Below are 15,343 nucleotides of genomic sequence, written 5' to 3'. Positions count from 1 at the left end.
TCTATCCGCCTCCCACTCTCTCCCTATTTATTTCAAAACCCCCTTCCTCTCCCCCTTTTCTGATGAAGGGTCTAGGCCCGAAACGTCAGCCTCTCTGCTCCTATGATGCTGCTTGGCCTGCTGTGTTCATCCAGCCCTGCACCTTCTTGGTGAACAATGGCTTTTCTGAGAAATAGAGAGGAAGAGATGAGAAAAATTTTCAGTATCTTTTCTGTTATCCGTCTGCGTTGTTTTGTCTCTCTGTGTTGCTCAAAACTAGCCACTGAAGTGTGGCTTGTTTGTAAGTTCCAAGTCTAGCTACATTTTCTTTCAAATTAAATGCACTGCGGGTAATCTTTTATATCCAATATGTGAAATTATCATGTCAGTGTGAGTAAAACAAGAGATGCAAATTTTTTGACCCCTCAGAATTTCAAAGCCTCTTGATTAAATTGGCAGTTCAAATTCTGTTGCTTTAATATGTTCTATGTGGGAGTCTGTGGATTTGTCATGTGATCACAGCAGCCATTTTAGGTCAGTCATGTCCCTTTTTAAATCATTATAGTCCATGAAAGTCTCAGGTATTAAAATCAAATAGTGAAACCTGCATATGATACTCTGTCTTCAGTATGATCATAACATTTCTGAATGATTAAAATGGTTTTTGTTTGTGACTGACTAAGGACAGTAAGTTTTTTTTAAAACTATGATGTCCCATAGAAGCATATCCTCTATTCACATTCTTGCACTCGTGTATTTTGACAGGGAAGTTTGCATTAGAAGATTATACTGTTGTATACCCTCCAAATGGTAAGTGTGATAGAAGGGTTCCTTCTAATTGTAGATGTAATATTTTTGTAGATGTATATGCATTTGCAGCCTCTTTTTTGTCATGTGTGTTGTTTTCTGTGGATATTGCTGTTGAGGAGTTCAGCATTTAAACTGCTGACCATTGATCATTGATTTCAATAATTATGGCAGACTGAAGTAATCTTTCACATTTTTGAATGGATGTCAATTCTTTGCTAATTATTTATTATAAACATATCTCAACTGAAAATAAGTCACAATACCTATATAATCAGTTAATATGTTCAATAAGTAAAGTGATAACTAAAACAAATTGTGAAACAAAAATCCATTGTTTGTCATATTTAACTGATATACTTGTTCTGCACAGGTGTAATTCCATTCCATGGATTTGCAATGTACGGTAAGTAATCTTTCTCTACTAAATATAAATAACAGGTCAGTAGAGATTAGTATAGAGATTTAACATACAGTTTGCTTATTTACAACTGCCAGCATTTATGATTCCATGCCCACCTTTTCCTACTATGATATAAGCTTCAACTGTTGTCTGAACCTCCCCATATATGATGGCCCAGATATTTCACCATGCTGAGAAACCCTATTTCTGACCCTGATCAGATTAAACATTATTCATTTGCCTTTAGCTGTCTTTTGTGGTGGAAATTTCTGGACAGGAGAATGCATGACTATCATGCAGTGTAAGAAAACAGGCAGGGAGTGTAGGAACCCTTGGATCTATCATGCTTGCCATCCATATTCCATTTTTAAAACTAATGAATCCCTCTGGGGATTGCAGCCAGAGACAAGTTCATGGCACCAAGGATGTGTGGTGGGGAAGAACATGAAAGAAAGTGTAATAGTAATAGGGTAATCCATTGTCAGGGAATCAGAAAAGTGTTTTGGTGGCAGGACACATGACTCAGCCTAACCTCCCGGTCACCACCCTTTTGAACACCCCACCCCACTCCCCCTCTGACATGTCTGTCTTCGGCCTCCTCTAGTGTCGCAGTGACTCAGAACGCAAATTTGAAGAGCAACACCTTATCTTCCGCCTGGGCATCCACTGAGTTCTCCAATTTCAAATAACCTTCCCACCCATCCCCTGGCTTCCTTTCCAGCCCCACCTCCTCCCTTCCATTCCACTTTCTGACCCTCCCTTCCAGCCAACAACTGGATTCATCCATCCCTTCGATCAATCAGGTCATACCTACTACCAGTGTCCACCTATCACAGCCATTCCACTATCCCCACCTTTATCTGCAACTCCCCCTATCCCCACGTCCAGTCCTGAAGAAGGGTAATCCCTAAAACGTTGACTTCTCCTTTCCTCCAGATGCTACCTGGCTTACCGTGTTCTTCCAGCCTCCTGTTTGTCTACCTTGGAATGTCGCCCCTCCCTGGTGCCAGGGTTAAGGATAACACAGAGTGGCTGCAGGTGATCAGCTGGGCCAGTGGACTGAGGAGTGGCAGATGGAGTTTAATTTAGATAAATGTGAAATGTTGCAAGAGCAAGACTTACACAGTTAATTTTAGGGCCCTGAGGAGTGTTGTCGAACAGAAAGACCTAGGGCTTCAGGTACATAGTTTCTTGAAAGTGGCATCACAGTTGGACAGGATGGTGAAAAAGGTATTTGGCACACTTGTCCTTATTGGTCAGTGCATTGCATGTAGGAGTTGGGACAACATATTGCAACTGTACAGGACATTGGTGAGGACACTTTTGAAGTACTGCGTACAATTCTGGTTGCCGTGCTATAGGGAGGGTATAATTAAATTGGAAAGGATGCAGAAAAGATTTACAATGATGTTACCGGGACTAGAGGGTTTGAATTATAAGGAGAGGCTGGGACCATTTTTCCTGGAGCTTAGGAAATTGAGGGGTGATCTTATAGAGGTTTATAAAATCATGAGGGGCATAGATAAGGTGAACAGCAAAGATCTTTTCCCTAGAGTAGGGGAATTCAAAACTAGAGATCATAGTTTTAAGGTGAGGGGGAAAAGATTTAAAAGGGTTCCGAGAGGCAACATTTTCACGCAGAGAGTGGTTTCTGTGTAGAATGAAATGTCAGAGTAAGTGGTAGATGCTGGTACAGTTACAGTGTTTAAAAGACATGTAGACAAGTGCATGAATAGGAAAGTTTTAGAGGGATATGGGCCAAACACAGGCAAATGGGATTAGTTCAGTTTGGGAAACCTGGTCGGCATGGGTGAATTGGACAGAAGGGTCTGTTTCCGTATTGTATGACTCTGTAACTCTATGACATCCTTCCAGGGGAGGAGGATCAGCCAATAGTCGTGGTCCACATTTGTACCAGCGACATAGACAGAAATAAAAAAGAGGTCTTGAGAGTAGAATTCAGGGAGTTAGCAAGAATAGTAATCTCAGGATTACTCCCTTGCTGTGTGCTAGTGAGCATAAGAACAAGAGGATCAATTGATTGAACATGTTGCTTGGGAACTGGTGTAGGAGGAAGGACATCAGAATTCTGAGACATTAGAACCACTTGTGGACTTGATGGGATCTGTACAAGCTTCATGGGTTACATCTTAACAGGCTGGGACTGATATTCTCACAAGGAAATTTGCTCGTGCTGTTGGAGTTTGTTTAGACTAGGTTGTCAGAGGTATGGGAATTTGAGGGGTAACCCAAAATTGGAAGGAAAGCAAAGTTGGTAACAGGAAGTTGAAAGATGCTAGGGAGATTAGAAGACTGTAGAAATGAAGCTGAGCATTGAGTGTGTCTCGAATGCGAAATTATGTCAGAAAGTCAAAGTTAAGGGCATGCTATTGGGATGCACGCAGCATTTGCAACAAGATACATGTTCTAAAGACACAAATAAAGATAAATGGTTATCATATAGTTACTATTTCAGAAATGTGGGCTGCATGGTGACCAGGATTAGGAACTGAATATTCGAGAATATTTGACATTTAGAAAAGACAAGGGGAAAGGTAGTGGAGTTGTGCTGATAATGTAAGATGGGATCAGTACATTAGTATTGGAGGATCTCAGAATGGAAGAAAAATGAATGGAATCTGGGTAAAACAAAAAAACAGCAAGGGGCAACAGATATTGGTTGGAGTTATTTATAGTCCACCAAATAGTGTTGTGTGGGACATTGTATTATTAAAGAGATGAGAGAAACTTGTAACTTTTGCAACACAATTATCATGGGTGACTTCGATCTGTATATGAACGAGGTAAAACAGATGAGCACCAAAGCTGTGGAGGATGGGTTTCTGGAGTGTCTTAGGGATGGTTTTCTCAAGTAGCATGTTGAAGAGCTGGCTAGAGAATAGCTATTTTGGATGTAATAACGTGTGACAAAAAGGGCTAATTAACAATCTAGCTGTGAAAGGACCTTTAGGGATAAATGACCACAGTATGATATAATGTAAAAATTCTGATTGAAAGTGAAGTAGTTCAATCTGAAATAAGGGTGTTAAATTTTATTAAGGCATATTCTGAAAACATAACACACACGTAGCTTCAGCTGGATTGGGAAAATATGTTAAAAGGCATGATTGTACTCAGGCAGTGGACAGTCTTTGAAGAACTATTACATGGTTTACAGCAGCAACACATTTTTTCAAGGTGCAAGAGGTTAAAGAGGTCAGTCAAGTATGGTCAACAAATGAAGTTAAGTATGTTGTAAATTTAAAAGAAACGGCTTACAAAATGACCAGAAATAGTATTAAATCTGAGGATTGGGAGGTTTTTGGAATACAGCAAAGGAAGCCCAACAGCTGATAAGGAGAGGGAAAACATAAAAATGCTTTATGAAAGCTTCTTCAGATAAATAAAGATGAAACATTTGGCTAAAACAAGTGTCGGTCCATTAAGAGGAAAGTCAAGATCATTTAAATTGGGGAGTAGAGAGCTGTCAGAGAAGCTAAACAATTACTTTTTGTCTGTTTTCACTGAGAAAGATACAAGAAATCTTCCAGAATTTGACTAGGGAGATTGATGAATTGAAGGAAATTAATCACAGAATTTACAGTACAGAAGCAGGCCATTTGACCCATCGTGTCTGTCTCAACTCCTGAAAGAGCTGCTCAACCAGTCCCATTCTCTAGTGCTACATTTGCAGACCTCTAAATTTATCATTTTCAAATATATATCCAGCTCTCTTTTGAAACCTCGTATGAGATCTGCCTCCATCACCCTCCTAGACAACGCATTCCAAATCCTAACAATTCTCTGAGTAAAGAAGTTTCTCCTCAGCTCACTCCGAGCACACTTGCTGGCAAACTTGAAATTGTGACCCCTAGTTACTGACATATGAACTAGTGGAAACAGAGCATCTTTCTTTACCCTGTTAGAATTATTCATAATTTTGAACACATCAATAAGGTCACTACTTAATCTTTTCTGCTCCAAAGAAAATAAGTCCAATTTCTCTAAGCCTTCCTTGTATCTAAAATCCCTCATTCCTAGTATCATTCTGGTAAATTTTTGATATAGGCTTCATTTGATGTTCAAACCTCTCCGTATAGTAGCCCAGATATTCTACCATGCTCAGAAACCCTATTTCTGACCTTGATCAGATTAAAAATTATTCACTTGTTTTTAAATGTATTTTGTGCTGTAGATTCCTGGACAGGAGAATGGGTGACTATCAGGCAGTCCAACAAGACCTGGCAAGGAGTTCAGGAGTCTCCTGAGTTTATCATGCTTGCCGTTAGTATTCCATTTTGGAAAGTAGTGAAGATAGTGTTACCACAGGGGACTATAACCAGAGACGGGTTCACAGCACTGAGGATGTGTGGTGGTGTAGAAAGAAGAATGGAAGAGCAATAGTTATACAGTATTCCATATTAAATGGATCAGTTAAGTGTTTCTATGGCAGGAAGCATGACTGTCTCCAGGGCTTTATCCTTGAATAAGGTGCCCAGAACTGAACTCAATATTCCAAATGTTGTCTGACCAATGATTTGTAGAGGTATAGTATAATTTCCTTGCTTTTATACTCGGTGCCTCTTTTTACAAACCCCAGGATCCTATAAGCTTCTTAACAATTGCCTGGCCACCCTCAGAGGATGTGCACATGAACCCCAAGGTTCTTCTTCATCTGTACTCCCCTCAAAGTTGTACCATTGAGCCTATATATCTCTATGTGTATCTGCTACCAAAATGTGTTATCACACATTTCTCTGCATTGAAATTCATTTGCCAGATGGTTGCCCATTTGACCAACTTGTCAATGTCCTTCTGAAATTGCTCAGTGTCATCCTCAAAATTCACTATTCTCCCGAGTTTAGTATCGTCTGGAAATTTAGAGATTCCGCCCTCTCAAAACCCATTTCCAAATCGTTTATATAAATCAGAAAAAGCAAGGGCCCCAATACCAATCCCTGGGGAACACCACTTTCAATTTGTCTCCAATCAGAAATGCCTATCTGTATCCTTTATTTCCTATCTTTCGAGACAACTTCTAATTCATACTGCCAAGGACCCATCAATCCCAAACATTTCTAATTTGTTAACCAACCACTATGTGGCACTGCACGAATGCTTTCTAATACCAGAAAAAAGATTGCACTGGAAAAATTAATGGGTATAAAAGTTAATAAGTCCCTGGGACCTGATAGTCCATTTCCCAGGAGATTAAAGGATGTGGCTACTGAGATATTTGATGCATAAGTAATCATCTTTCAAAACTCCATAGATTCTGAAATGATTGTTGCAGATTGAAGATTGCAGATATCTCCCTACTATTTAAGAAGAGGGCAAGGGGAAAAAAATTTGGGAATTATAGACCTTTCAACCTTACAGCAAGGATTGCAAATTACTGGAAACAATTATAAAGAACATGATAAATAGATTGTTACAGAGATAGTAGGAACTGCCGATGCTGGTGAATCTGAGATAACAAGGTGTAGAGCTGGATGAACACAGCAGGCCAAGCAGCATCAGAGGAGCAGGAAAGCTGACGTTTCGGGTCGAGACCCTTTTTCAGAAATGGGGGAGGGGAAGGGGATTCTGAAATAAATAGGGAGAGAGGGGGAGGCGGATAGAAGATGGATAAAGGAGAAGATAGGTAGAGAGGAGACAGACAGGTCAAAGAGGCAGGGTTGGAGCCAGTAAAGGTGAATGTAGGTGGGGAATTAGGGAGGGGATAGGTCGGTCCAGGGAGGACGGACAGGTCAAGGAGGCGGGATGAAGTTAGTGGATAGGAGATGGGGGTGGGACTTGAGGTGGGAGGAATGGTTAGGGAGGCGGGGATGAGCTGGGCTGGTTTTGGGATGCGGTCGGGGGGAGGGGAGATTTTGAAGCTTGTGAAGTCCACATTGATACCCTTGGGCTGCAGGGTTCCCGAGTGAAATATGAGATGCTGTTCCTGCAGCTTTCGGGTGGTGTCATTGTGGCAATGCAGGAGGCCCAGGATGGACATGTCATCCAAGGAGTGGGAGCGGGAGTTGAAATGGTTCGCGACTGGGAGGTGTAGTTGTTTGTTGCGAACCGAGCGTAGGTGTTCCACAAAGCGGTCCCCAAGCCTCTGCTTGATTTCCCCGATGTCGAGGAGGCCACAACGGGTACAGCGGATACAGTATACCACATTAGCAGATGTGGAGGTGAACATCGTTTCATGTGGAAGGTCTTTTTAGGACCTGGGATGGGGGTGAGGGGGGAGGTGTAGGGGCAGGTGTAGCACTTGCTCCGGTTGCAGGGAAAAGTGCCGGGGGTGGTGGTGCTGGAGGGGAGTGTGGAGCGGACAAGGGAGTCACGGAGAGAGTGGTCCCTCCGGAAAGCAGATAAGGGTGGGGAGGGAAAAATGTCTTTGGTAGTGAGGTCAGATTGCAGATGGCGGAAGTGCCGGAGGCTGATGCGTTGGATTCAGAGGTTGGTGGGGTGGTACGTGAGGATGAGGGGGATTCTGTTTTTGTTGTTATTGCAGGTAGGGGTTGTGAGTGATGAGTTCTGGGAAATGCGAGAGACACGGTCGAGGGCATTTTTGACCACTGTGGAAGGGAAGTTGTGGTCCTTGAAAAACGAGGACATCTGGGATGTCTGCGAGTGGAATGTCGCATCTCGTGAGCAGATGCGGCGGAGGCGAAGGAATTGGGAATAGGGGATGGCCTTTTTGCAGGAAGGTGGGTGAGAGGAGTTGTATTCTAGGTAGCTGTGGGAGTCGGTGGGCTTGAAATGGATATTGGTTTCCAGGTGGATGCCAGAGATGGTGACAGAGAGGTCCAGGAAGGAGAAGGAAGTATCAGAGATGGTCCAGGTGAACTTAAGGTTGAAGTGGAAGGTGTTAGTGAAGTGGATGAACTGTTCGAGCTCCTCGTGGGAGCACGAGGCGGCGCCGATACAGTCATCGATGTAACGGAGGAAGAGGTGGGGGATAGCGCCAGTGTAGCTTTGGAAGAGGGATTGTTCCACATATCCTACAAAGAGGCAGGCATAGCTTAGGCCCATGCGGGTACCCATGGCCACCCCCTTTGTCTGTAGGAAGTGGGAGGAATTGAAAGAGAAGTTGTTGAGGGTGAGGACGAGTACGGCTAAGCGGATGAGGGTGTCAGTGGAGGGGGACTGATCGGGCCTGCGGGACAGGAAGAAGCATAGGGCCTTTAGGCCATCTGTATGGGGAATGCAGGTGTATAGGGACTGGGCGTCCATGGTAAAGATGAGGTGTTGGGGACCGGGGAATTGGAAGTTCTGGAGGAGGTGGAGGGTGTGGTTGGTGTCACGGACGTAGGTAGGGAGTTCCTGGACCAAGGGGGAGAAAATGGAGTCGAGATAGGTGGAGATAAGTTTGGTGGGGTAGGAGCAGGTGGAGACAATGGGTCGACCAGGGCAGTCAGGTTTGTTGATTTTGGGAAGGAAATAGAAACGGGCGGTGCGGGGTTGGGGAATGATGAGGTTAGAGGCTGTGGGTGGGAGGTCACCTGAAATGATGAGATTGTGGATGGTTTGGGAGATGATGGTTTGGTGCTCGGGGGTGGGATCATGATCAAGGGGGCAGTAGGAGGAGGTGTCGGAGAGCTGGCGTCTGGCCTCGGCGATGTAGAGGTCAGTGCGCCATACTATAACTGCGCCTCCCTTGTCCGTGGGTTTTATGGTGAGGTTAGGATTGGAGCAGAGGGAGCGGAGAGCTGCACGTTCTGTGGAGGAGAGGTTGAAGTGGGTGAGAGGGGTGGAGAGGTTGAGGCGATCGATGTCAGTTAGAGATGAAGAGGTCGAGGGAGGGTAGGAGGCCTTGGGGTGGTGTCCAGGAGGAAGGGGTGTGTTGGAGGTTGGAGAAGGGGTCAGTAGAGGGAGGGTTAGGCTCATGATTAAAGAAATAAGCGCGGAGGCGGCGGAAAAACTGTTCAATGTCCAAATGTGAGTTGTATTCGTCGATGCTTGGATGGAGGGGGACAAAGGTGAGTCCTTTACTGAGGACTGACCGTTTGTCCTCAGTAAGGGGGAGGTCTGGGGGGATGGTGAAGACCCGGCAGGGCTGGGTGCTACAGTCTCCTCTGGAGCTGCTGGCTGTGGAATTGGTGGGCGGAGCGACGTTGGTGGTGGGTGGAGCGACGTAGGCCAGTAAATCTTGGATGTTGGTGGCAGCGGCGTCCTCGATGTCTGTGTTGGTCTCGGAAATGGAGGCGACGGCATCAGCAGCGGTGTCGATGGCGTTGGCTGTACCGGACGTGGCGTACTGGGCGGCGGCGGATGTGACATCATCCGTGGAAACCGTTGGTACTCCGAAGGTGGCCACATGGCCAATGGCAGCAGTCACATGATGGGGAAGGTCCTGGGTAGGGTGGCAGGCACCAGTAAGTTTAAAGTACTTTCAATTTTTAGTGTCCAATAAAGTCGAGTAGAATTGTGAGTTCAGGTTGTGGATTTTACGAAGAATAAAAAACAGGAGTGGTCCTTTGCAGGTCTGGGAGAGGGAGGCTCTGAGCTGGGGTAGGCTTAATTGTACTATCTGGAGATGCCGGCGCATTGCAGCAAGTGTGTATTTCAGGAGTCGCATGGAGAAACGCTTCTGTAGGATATCAATGTTCTGAATGTAGCGGTCGTCGCGGTTGGGGCCAAATTGGGAAGGCTTAAATGTAGACTGTAGTCCGTTGGGGATGATCCGGTTCCTTAGGCAGGTACTCAGAAAGGCAATGTGGCTGTAGTGCCTGGTTTGCTTTTGGACGTGGTCGAGCAGTTTCAGGGCCGAAGAGATTACAAGACGGTTGCAGTGGGAGAGGGATACACTGAGATTTTTCCGGAGGGAGGAGGGTAACTTCTTTAGGGTGGGCATCCTTAGAAGAGGCTTCGCAGTGGGGTTAAAATTGTTACAGAGATAGTAGGAACTGCCGATGCTGGAGAATCTGCGATAACAAGGTGGAGAGCTGGATGAACACAGCAGGCCAAGCAGCATCAGAGGAGCAGGAAAGCTGACGTTTCTGGTCGAGACCCTTCTTCAGAAATGGGGGAAGGGAAGGGGATTCTGAAATAAATAGGGAGAGAGGGAGAGGCGGATAGAAGATGGATAAAGGAGAAGATAGGTAGAGAGGAGACAGACAGGTCAAAGAGGTGGGGTTGGAGCCAGTAAAGGTGAATGTCGGTGGGGAGTTAGGGAGGCGATAGGTCGGTCAAGGGAGGATGGACAGGTCAAGGAGGTGGGATGAGGTTAGTGGGTAGGAGATGGGGGCTTGAGGTGGGAGGAATGGTTAGGGAGGTGGGGACGAGCTGGGCTGGTTTTGGGATGCGGTCGGGGGAGGGGAGATTTTGAAGCTTGTGAAGTCCACATTGATACCCCTGGACTACAGGGTTCCCAAGCGAAATATGAGATGCTGTTCCTGCAGCTTTCGGGTGGCATCGTTGTGGCAATGCAGGAAGCCCAGGATGGACATGTCGTCCAAGGAGTGGGAGCGGGAGTTGAAATGGTTCGCGACTGGGAGGTGTAGTTGGATAACAATAATCTGATTGGGCATTATCAGCATGTATTTATGAATGGAAAATCATTTTTGACAACATGTTGGAGTTTTTTTGGGGATGGTACTAACAAAATGGATAAAAGGGAGTTGATAGATATATAATATTTGGATTTTCAGAAGGCTTTTAATAAGGTCACCAGAAGAGGTTGTTTAGCAAAATTGAAGCACATGAAATAGAAGGTAATGTACTAACATGGATTAATGATTGTTTATCAGACAGAAAACAGAGTAGTGATAAATCAGTCATTCTCATGTTGGCAGGCTGTAATTAATGGGGTACCTCAAAGATCCGTACTAAAAGATCTGAAGCTGTCACCCCATGTTTTAAAAGAAAGTTGATATATACTTAAGGTGCCAAAACTAGTGGGGTTACAAACACGGAATTGGAAAGTCTGTTTAGGCTGGAAAGCTCATGCACAACGAGCTAGAAGAAATTCTCCTATGCCATAAATCTTGTTGTATTTCAACATAGTTAATCTGTTAGGTATTGTTATTTTATGTTACTTAGCTGGCCTTATGAAAAACACAAAACTGGATGTGAGAGAGTATTTTGAAAACTGCTGCAGTCTTGGATTTTATGTTGATGGGTTTTCATTGTACTACTCAAAGCTATAACATTCAGGGTTAAAGTTTCTACTAGGTTATGCTAACATTTTCGGCATGATTTGCCCATAAATGACCAAGGTTGTACAATAGCACAATTACAAAAGAAGCTACATTCAACCTGAGTTTCCATGATCTTTTGCAATTGTTTAATAAAGCTTTTTACTAGAAGTCGGCCCATCCAAAAAAGTGTGTGGTGCATCAGATCAAATTATTGAATAAGGTATGTTTATTTGTGGAGCATGAAGGAGATTCTTAAAATTAAGCCTTTTTTTAACATTTAGAACACTAAAAGACATCTTATCAAAAAAAATTAAAATGCATTTGTTTTGTCAAGAAACTGATATTAGACACTAATGTGTAAATAAGTCGATCTGCATTGTTATTTAAAGACTTTGAGTTTATTAAAATCTGGTTACTTGCAGAATTTTGATAACTGAATTTTAGCTGTATTAGTAAATCTGCAGCATGTTATTCATTAATGCCTATCAATATATCATGGATGTGTTAAATGCAAAACAAAAAATTCTAAACCACTGGTTCATGGACAATTTGATATTTGTGGTTATGCCATAAGCTTGAGCGAAAATTTGAAGCATAATTTCATTTTGGAAAACTGAATGAAGTTTTGAGTGCTATTTGCACTTGGTTTTCCAGTTGCATTCTTTCTTGTACTTAATGTGATGCCTCCAAATTGAGGATATAATGATTGATTGTAAAAGAACATTAGCTGCTGTCAGTATGACATCCAAGATATGATTTATCTTGTGCAATCATGGATTTTATTTATGTTGTTTCCTGCTTACTTGCAGTTGCTCCACTCTGTTTTCTCTACCACGAGCCATCCAAACTCTACCAAGTTTTCCGAGAGATGTATGTGCGATATTTCTTCAGGCTTCATTGCATCTCATCCCACTCCTCAGTAAGTTCTATGAAGGCTTAAAATTCAGCAAGACATAATTCCTTTTTTTTCTTAAAGGGTTATGCATTCATTCACCAGAATTTGATTTCTATCAGTTAAGGTAGATTACATTAAAATGTATTTGCCTCAATTGTAAGTAATATATTGTTTCTTTGTTCCCTTGTGTTTTTTTTTAACAAAAACAGCGCCTCCAATTTGTACTCTTAGCTGATTTTATCTCCAACCAGCATTTATATGAAGAGTGAAGTGAGTGAAGTAAAACCATAAATGGCAAATCTGTAGGATAATTATTTGATTTGACGTATCTGTCTACGAAACACTGAGGAAGGGTGACATAACTGACCAGTAGTTTTATTCCTAGTGTGAACAATAAACCATTAATCTGCATATTATTGATCTAAACAAAAGAAACCAGATTACTAAATCTAAATCTTGGAGCTCAAATAATCTGAAAAATAAAGCTGGACACTGTCCTGAATACAATGCTGTTTCTTTGATGCTTCAGTAATTAAATTAATTAATTCTGTCTTGATAATCCATAATTTTAGCTATGTTCCTGTTTAGGTAGTGGAAGTCAACATGTAATTTGCATGTAAATTATCATCTGATTCACATAGGAATTACTGGACAAAACAAAACTAAGGCCCATGTAATTTGCTTTCTATCATTTTGGTCATTTCCTCTTATGACAATAATGGAATTGTTGACTAATCATGACTATCAATCTCTGTCAGTTAGTTGACAAACTTGGAAATCAAGGCTTCTCAGACATCCCGCTTAAATTAACAGCAGTATATCCTCTTTTTTTTCCTCACAGCTCTGGAGTGGATTGGACAGAGGGGCAGTAGAGATGGGTTGATAGATGACAGGATTTGCAAAGAGTTCAAGTTCAGCCTTTTGGCTTGAATGAAACACTCCAGCTTCTCTTAGGCCAGAAGGAGTGCTCTAAATGCCCTTATGTTATAGATTCAAAACCTACTTGCCCCCTTTAATTTGTCAGGTTTTCTGAACTTTTCTGGCACTAATTAAAAATAAAAATCACATTAAAGTGAAAGGATGTGACCTCCTGAGCTTTTCCAGTAATTTCTGTTTTTGTTTCCAAATTATCCTGATCCTTGGTGGGATCCATAACATATTGTTCTAGGAAACTGTCCCGATGACACACTCTAGATTATTCTTCACGATTACCTCTTCCAATTTGACTATTCTCCTGGCAAAACCCGGTTCTAAAAGCAACCATCTCTTACATGACAAGTGAATTTCTCCCTAAAACCACATGGGTCATCACAATATCCAACATTGACGTATTTTTAAGTCTCAATACTGCCTCGTTTAAGGTGCTTCAAGTTATAAATTTGGCAACATCACCCCCAGGTTCAAGGTCTATTTCTGTATATAATTCTAATGATATCCAGTTCTACCATACTGACATGTTTTCGATAACCTGATCACATAATTATTTCTTTGCTGTCAGAGCACCTGTTCGGCATGGAGTTATGAATGTGCCACAAGTTGCCCAACTTAACAATAGGAATATTGAACCATCCCTTCACATTGATTTAATCACTTACAGCAGCCTATGGCCCTTATTAAACTTGACTGCAAAACCTTAACATTAGGCTTCCATTTGAAAAGTGAAAAACTTACTTAAAAACCAACAATCTCTATTTAAAGTAATTTTGCTCTGTGTCAAAGAAAAAGAATGCAACTGCTGGAAATCTCTAATGAAAATAGTCATCACTAAGGCTGTAAATTTCCAACTCTGCAGTGTCACTTATCTCTGACTAACCTTAAATCTTTATTCATGTATTTGTTTCTGAGACTCGATCATTCTATTTTACATATCTTTACCTATCATCTTTCAATCTCTAAAATATAGATGCCTTTGCCCAGTCCACCTTCAATTTTGATGGGAGATCCTTCAGCTGCCGTCACCCCTGTCCCTGGCATACTTCTTAAAGCTCCTTACGTCTCTTCTCATATTATTTCAAAGTTTTCTTTTGACATACCGACAACTAGCTTTTCATTACTCGTCACTTATTCATTTATAGTTTCCTATTTTGGTTTTGAGTTGATCTTGAGATATGTATATGTTAGGGTGCTAGATAAATACAAGTTGTTGTTATGTCAATAAATATAAATAGAAGTTACACAAAATCCCACAGATGTATAGTAAATTAGTTAAGTGAGCTCTTAATTTGTTTTTGGTGAGATTGACTGATGGAAGAATGTTGTTGAAGACAGGGAGGATTTCTTGATTTTTGTTAATTTGTTCTTCCAGATTATGTTCTCCTTGTGAGTGGATGGAGTTTAGTGTCTGTCTAAAAAATAAATCTGTCTTTATTGTGATTGTTATGGATGTTACAATAATGCTATTAATTGTTTATTTTCAGGGAATTGTGTCACTTTGTCTGGTGTTTGAGACACTTGTTCAGACCTACCTTCCTCAACTCTTTTACCATTTGCGCGAAATTGGAGCACAGCCGTAAGTACTTATATAGAAGGTTCTATCCATAGTGGTTATATGTTTGCCAATTTTTTTGAGAGAAATTTGAAAAGTATTGCAAATTTGTTCTGAAGAAGGGTCACTCATCCCAAAATGTTAACTCTAATTTCTCTCCACAGATGCTGCCAGACCTGCTGAGATTTTTCAGCAATTTCTATTTTTATTTCTGATTTCCAGCATTCACAGTTCTTTCGGTTTTTCCTTATCAATATTAGCTCTTCTAGTGACTAAGATCCTGACACCATGGCTTAGACAGAGTCTGCCTTGTAGATAAAGATACATGCAATGTATTCATTTAACATCTCAACCATGCCTCTTGCCTCTAAGTATCAATCCCCTTTTCAGTCCCTAGTTGGTCATATTCCACACTTTACCACCCTTATCCTATTGATGTGCTTTTGGAAGATTTTGGGAGTCCCTCTTATGTTAGCTACTTGTCTTTTTTCATAATCCCTCTTTGCTTCTGGCATTTGCTTTCATATCTCTCATCTGTAGTCAGTTTGATTCACAATTTTATTTGCAATCTGACATAAACGATGTGGACTTCTTCAAGCCACAAATTCTCCAAACCTATAAACTGAGCCACCTACTCAGGCTCT

At 42.0% G+C, this 15,343-nt stretch overlaps 1 protein-coding gene across 1 annotated transcript in view; it reads left to right on the top strand.

Moving 5' to 3' along the window:
* The window catches only part of LOC109912168 (TBC1 domain family member 19-like), a gene marked incomplete at both ends in the record, with an annotated part of 20,951 nt that extends 6,228 nt beyond the window's left edge, over window positions 1-14,723 (top strand). The window contains 4 exons of the mRNA XM_048592732.1: window positions 745-789; window positions 1,160-1,192; window positions 12,129-12,238; window positions 14,632-14,723. Coding sequence (XP_048448689.1) covers window positions 745-789; window positions 1,160-1,192; window positions 12,129-12,238; window positions 14,632-14,723 — 280 coding nt within the window. The remainder of the gene's footprint in view (window positions 1-744; window positions 790-1,159; window positions 1,193-12,128; window positions 12,239-14,631) is intronic.
* Between the last annotated feature and the right edge of the window lie 620 nt (window positions 14,724-15,343).

This window comes from Rhincodon typus, unplaced genomic scaffold (assembly GCF_021869965.1).
Source record: "Rhincodon typus isolate 14 unplaced genomic scaffold, sRhiTyp1.1 hic_rhity00001721, whole genome shotgun sequence".
Classification (NCBI taxonomy): Eukaryota; Metazoa; Chordata; class Chondrichthyes; order Orectolobiformes; family Rhincodontidae; genus Rhincodon; species Rhincodon typus.
This window is presented reverse-complemented; position numbering and strand designations above follow the sequence as displayed.